The following is a 6,000-nucleotide window of genomic DNA, read 5'->3' on the forward strand; positions in this document are numbered from 1 at the left end:
CGGGGGGAAGGGGCCCCCTAAACTAACCCTCACCCTGCCCCCAGCACTGCCTCACCTCTCTATCCTGAGGGATGCGAGTGGACTCAGGCTTCTCCCACCCCCCCATGGACCCCAGCGCAGCGGGGACCTGCGGGGACTGGCCCCGGGGATCACAGGCAGGCAGAGCCCTGCGGCTGCACAGCCGCCTGGGGGGTCATATCCCCACGCACTGGGGCTCAGCTCTGCTCCCTTGCAGGGCCTGGCAGGTGGGGGGCGTAACAGCTCCGGTGGGAGCCCGGGGCCGGCTGCTCATGGACGAACCCAAAGCGGGTGACACATCCTTACCCCTCAGCCAGCACTGCCGGCACCCAGAGCGAGAGCCAGACCAGCATCCCAGTCAGCTCCCCGTTGGGAGGGCAGAGAGCCCGGCCCCGTGCTGCGCCCGGCATGGCCTGCAGCCAATCTCACCGTTGCCACGTGCAGCCTGCGGAGACAGAAAGGCTCACCGGGAGCGGGGGCAGCACAGACCCCCCAACTTTGCTAAGCAGCTCAGGCCAGAGCCAGGCCAACGTTCACAGCAAACCGTCCAGCAGGGACTGACCGAGCCTGGGCACTACGGGGAGCGGCCCAGGGTTCTCCTGGAGCAGAGACCCCTCGAGACACGGCTGGGAGCAGCCCAGGGCTCTCCCAGAGCTCAGACCCCACTGAGCCAGGGCTGGGAGCGGCCAGGGCTCTCCTGAAGCGGAGACTCCCCGAGCCGGGGCTGGGAGCAGCCCAGGGCTCTCCCGAAGCAGACCCCACCGAGCCTAACACAGACAGCCCTGCTCAGTAACACCAGGTGCAGGGAACCCTACGGACCCCTGTGGTTCCACTGGTGCTGGCGAGGGTCCCACGGGGGACATCTACACACCAGCTGGGAGGTGCCAACCCCCAGGGCTCAGAGGCACTAGCTGTGCTGGAGCGCGTGCTAAGAACAGCAGTGTGGAGTGGTGGCACGGTGACGGGTCAGGCCAGCCGCCCCGCCTGACCTCGGGGGTCATACTCGGCGGCTAGCCCACACTGCTGCCCCTGCTGCTGTTTTCTGTGCGCCCGCTCGAGCAGAGCTAGCGTGGGAGTCTGCCCAAGCTGGAATCACACACCCCCAGCAGTGTGTGCAGCGTGCTCACACGCGTGTAACAGCTAGCAAACAGCACCTTGATCCTGCACCTCGCTGCCCATCTCAGAGCCGCCCCCTCCACCTGGGCCCCAGGGTGTGACGGGGTCAGCCCCCCTCTACTGTGGGAGGCCCAGACTGGCTCCCACCCAGCAGTGGAGACTATTCCACTCCCTAGCGGGGCTGAAGACTGGGACTTTCCCTGCCAGCACACCGTGGGCTATGGAAACACTGGCCTTCCTGTAGACACCAGATAGCGTTAACCTTTGGAACCCACTGCCACAAGATTGTACTGAGGCCAAGAGCTTCGGTGGGTTCAAAGAAGGATTTGGCTAGATGCTCGTGTGAATAACGTCCACAGCTACGTTAGATAGCACAACGATTTAGAAAGGCTAGAAACCCTCCTGCCAACCCCTAACTGCTATGGGGAGGCAGCAGCATCTCCTAGGGGCAGGCTACTCCAGAACTGTCCGCCACATCCCTGCTCTGCCCCACGCTCACCCCAGGGTAGGAAGTACACTGGATGCCCACAGCCATGCCGGGCTGGATGGGAGTGGGGAACTCACATACCTCTCTTCAGAGGCTTTGGGGTGGGAGCCAGGCAGGAATCGCCCCAGGATTTTCCACCCCTACCTGCTCTGAGCCCCCAGGACCCTTGCGCACCCAGAACTCCCTTACCTGAGTCTCCTGGAGTCCCAAAGCCCCAGTGCGCTCGCCTGGGTCTGCCTCCCCCCGCAGCCGCTCCCTGCACCTAGGGCCACATCCCTGGGTGGCTCTTCCCCTCTGGAGTGGGGCGGGCAGCAGCCCAGGGGAGGGCTTTATATCCTGTCCGCTGAGCCGGACTCAGCCATCAGAGGAGCCTGGATTGGAGAATTCCCCGGGAAACACAGCTGCTGCAGTGGGGATTCGCTCTGCTCACTCAGACGGAAACCCCCCACCCCCACCCTCCCCTTGGGCCACAGGGGGCCGGGGTCTTTCCAGCCCACACTTCACAGGGGACACGTGGGGGGATGAGCTAAGGCCTGGCCAGCGGGTACGGAGCCCTGTGCCCTGCGTGTCTCTGGGCAGGGGGCACCTGCGGAGCTTGGGGATGGCTGGGAGCTACCTGAAGGGTGTGACCCCCGAGGGAGGAGGGAACAATCTGGGGGAGCTCCAGGGGGAACAGAGACGAGGAATGGGATGGCCTGAGCCCCAAAGTGATCCCCGCTGGCCAACTGTCTCCAGGGTGGGGTGGGGGCCCCGTGCGTGACAGTCACTGGGCGCGGCCCCAGGGCAGGTGCAGGGACCAGCCATGCCCTGGGCTCGGCAGAGGAGCAGCTGGACCTAGGCAGTTCTCCCTGCTCGTGCCCTGCAGCCTCCTTGGGCCTCTGCTGTAACCTGCCATGGCCACAGGTCCTGAGCTATGTGGGCCCCAGAGACTACGAGTCCCAACATGTAAAGCTGCACCTTGGAAGCTTCGGAGTGAGGGGCCGTGGGGGACAGCCAGGATAATAACAGCCCGTTGCAATTAGCATGTGTGGTGCAGGGGACACGTGCACAACCCCCTTTGCAAACAGGGAGCTCCCCAGCCCCCAGGGAAGTACAAGGGTCCTACTTCCCATGTAGGGAAATCAAGGCACAGGAGGGCAGAGACTCCCCCAAGATCACACAGTGATCAGCCACCTACCAATAGGAGACCCTGACACCTATTCTAACCTCCAGCTCCCACTCCCTTCCTGGAACCATGGATAGGACCCAGGATTCCTGACACCCAGGCCCCTATTCCAACCACCACAGCCCACTCCCCTCCCAACACCGCAGAGAGAACCCAGGTGTCCTGACACCCAGGCCCCTATTCCAACCACCAGAGCCCACTCCCCTCCCAACACTGCAGAGAGAACCCAGGTGTCCTGACACCCAGGCCCCTATTCCAACCACCAGAGCCCACTCCCCTCCCAACACTGCAGAGAGAACCCAGGTGTCCTGACACCCAGGCCCCTATTCCAACCACCAGAGCCCACTCCCCTCCCAACACTGCAGAGAGAACCCAGGTGTCCTGACACACAGGCCCCTATTCCAACCACCAGAGCCCACTCCCTTCCCAACACCACAGAGAGAACCCAGGTGTCCTGACACCCAGCCCAGCCCCTTGCTATAACTACCAGGCCAAGCTGCTCCCCAGGGAAGGACCCGCCCGGGGGCGTTGGGGAGGCAGGCAGGCCCCTGAATGCAGAGCTCTGTGCCACCTTCCCCGTGGTGGGCAGGGTGGGGGAGCGGCCGGTGCCGGTGTGGGGGCTCTCCAGGATGTTGCCTGCCCAGAACAGGGGCTCATGTGTAACTAGGATGTGGCCTGGGGATTTCCCAGCTGCTGGGCTGGAATCTTGGCCCCCGCTGGCTTCCCCTTCAGCTGCCTGTCCCAGACCCGGATCTGCCTTATCCTCACGTCCTGGGCTCTGGCTCATCCCCACAAAGAATGTCCGAGGCCGGGCCCCCCACTCAGGGAAGGGAGGGGAGGGGGCAGACTTCTGGCGCCAAGGGAAGGGTAAGGACAGAATCAGAGCACCGTGAGTCCCCCCAACCAGACCTTGCTCACCACGCCCCCCCAGGCAAGATCTGAGTCACACGGGACTCGCCCCAGAGGGGACGGCTCCCCGGAAATGCACTGCTCTGGTGAGATCGCTCAGCGCCAGCCACCAGCCGCAGACTAGTCCGTAGCTGGGCTCCCACTCACAGATCTGCTGCGTCCCTCTATCCCAGACTCCCCCAGGAGCTCCACTAGGGGCTGGTTAGCCCAGATTTGCCCCCACCTGCCTCTGCAGCGGCTGGTCCTGGCCACAGCTGGAGACGGGATATTGAGCTGGGTGGACGCCTTGCCAGCTCCAGTCCGGCAGCTCCTAGATTCCTCCTACTCCTTGTGAGTAATTCCCTCCCAGAGCAGTGTCCCGAGTGGCCACCCAGGCCCCATCCTCAGAGCCTGGCGTATTAGCTGAGACTGGAAGCAAATTGGGACAGGGAGAGGCTAAAAAGCACGAGGCCCCGCTGGGGCCCTGCAGAGAGATGGCTCTGCTCCTTGCCCTGCAATGCCACTTCCAGCCCTGCATAGCCCTATTAACTCACCTCCCGCCAGCCTAGCCCCCTTTCTGCCTCTCCCCAGTCTGTGCCTACCCATCATCCTGGGGCAGCTGGGCAAGGCTGCATTGCCTCCACTGCCTAGCAACTCCCCAGGCCATGATTCTCAGTAAGGCCCCTCTGTGCCACTCTGAGCATGTTCAGTGGGTGGATTTGGCTCACCGAGACCCCCGGCATCCCTGCCAGCCTCCCCGGGGTGCAGAACTGCCCTCAGGGCCCTGCACTGGTCCTGCTTCCAGCCCTAGGGTGGCCTCCTCCCAGACACAGGAAAACCGGCTACTGCCCCCCGTCTAGGGTGACCAGACAGCAAGTGTGAGAAATTGGGACGGGGGTGGGGGGTAATAGGAGCCTATATAAGAAAAAGACCCAAATATTGGGACTGTCCCTATAAAATCAGGACATCTGGTCACCCTACCCGTCCCCCAACAAAACCCAGACACACACACACGCACGCACACATTTTTATGTTCATTCATCACTTTCCTTACTCCGTCCTGGCACGGTGCAGCAGCCCAAGCTGTGGGGCTGTGACCCGGAGAGGAGGCCCAGGGAATCTGCTAACGAGCCAGACAGTCCGGAAACCAGCCACGCTGCTTAAAAACTGTCTGGCCAGCTGGGGTGGGGGTGGGGGCAGGGGTTGGGCTGAAGGAGGTGGGCAAGCTACAGAGAGGGCACATGGCCCGAGCATGCTGCACTCTGGCTATTCTCTGCTTCCCAGGGCCCAGTGGTGGCTGATAACTTTCATTTAGCCCTTACAATGCAAAGGTGGGCGAATGGTTGCTGTGATTTGTTGTGTACGTTGCAGCAGCACCCAAAGTCCCACTCGCAGATTGGGTCCCGTGGTGCTGGAGGTTGCACACACCCCTCCGGCCCAGCATTGCCAACTCTCAACCCAGTATCAGGCGGCTTGCACTCCTGGCTTGTTGGGGAGTTCTTAAGGGTTCTCGTGAATTTATGATTTCTGCCTCCACCTCTCCAAAATGGCAACAGAAGGCACAGATGGCCCTCAGCACTGCTGGGCACCGCATCGTTGTTCCCAAGCAGGTGCCACATCGCTCTCAGGGAAGACATGGCCATGAGAGGGGCCGGCCAGGGAACAGGGAAGTGTTGGGAACGAGACTGCGAGGTCAGCAGGGAGGGTGATGGGTTCATGGTCTCACCAACCACAGTGGTCGAAAACCATTGAGTCAGGCCCCCAAAATCATGAGATTCTTCATAAAAGATGAACATGGGGGGTCCCTGCTGGGCCCTCTGTGAGGAAGCGGGACTGTTCTTAATGTTTCCTCTGAATACTCTGTGGGTGCCTCAGTTTCCCCTATGCATGTCTTAAGTCTCTAAGTGGTGGGATAAGGGGGTGTAATTGTTGCAGAGCAAAGAGTCAGTGTGCATAAATGGCCGACACTCTGTCTCCTGGCAACTAATGGCCAGGCCCTTCCCCCCTGCAAGGGGATGCTAAAGGTGTGGGAGAACAAAGAGATCAGGTGACCTCCTGGCCCGGGAAAGAGACAAAGCCCAGAGGAGAAGGGGCTGGAGAGTCAGTTTGGAGCTGGCCAGGGACGAGGAGTGAAGCCCAGACATGAGGGTCTGGCTCACTGCCCCCCAGAATGGACCCGGCTGAGGGGTCCTGTTCTCTGTACCTACAAGCTCTGTTTTAGACCATGTTCCTGTTGTCACGGAGTCCCTGGGTGATGCTCTGGAACTGCTCCCCACACAAAGCCAGTCAGGACTTTAGGGAGCTTCCTCTCCTTTGGAGCAGACTG

The 6,000-nt window shown here is 61.8% G+C and overlaps 1 protein-coding gene across 1 annotated transcript in view; it reads right to left on the reverse strand.

Moving 5' to 3' along the window:
• The window catches only part of LOC127045947 (SCO-spondin-like), a 162,019-nt gene extending 158,005 nt beyond the window's left edge, over window positions 1–4,014 (reverse strand). Inside the window, exons 1-3 of the mRNA XM_050942846.1 lie at window positions 3,919–4,014; window positions 1,811–1,992; window positions 325–463 (exon numbers count right to left, since the gene is read on the reverse strand). Of these exons, the coding sequence (XP_050798803.1) occupies window positions 325–428 (104 nt within the window). The 5' untranslated portion in view covers window positions 429–463; window positions 1,811–1,992; window positions 3,919–4,014. The remainder of the gene's footprint in view (window positions 1–324; window positions 464–1,810; window positions 1,993–3,918) is intronic.
• Between the last annotated feature and the right edge of the window lie 1,986 nt (window positions 4,015–6,000).

Source organism: Gopherus flavomarginatus, chromosome 2, assembly GCF_025201925.1.
Source record: "Gopherus flavomarginatus isolate rGopFla2 chromosome 2, rGopFla2.mat.asm, whole genome shotgun sequence".
NCBI lineage: Eukaryota > Metazoa > Chordata > Testudines > Testudinidae > Gopherus > Gopherus flavomarginatus.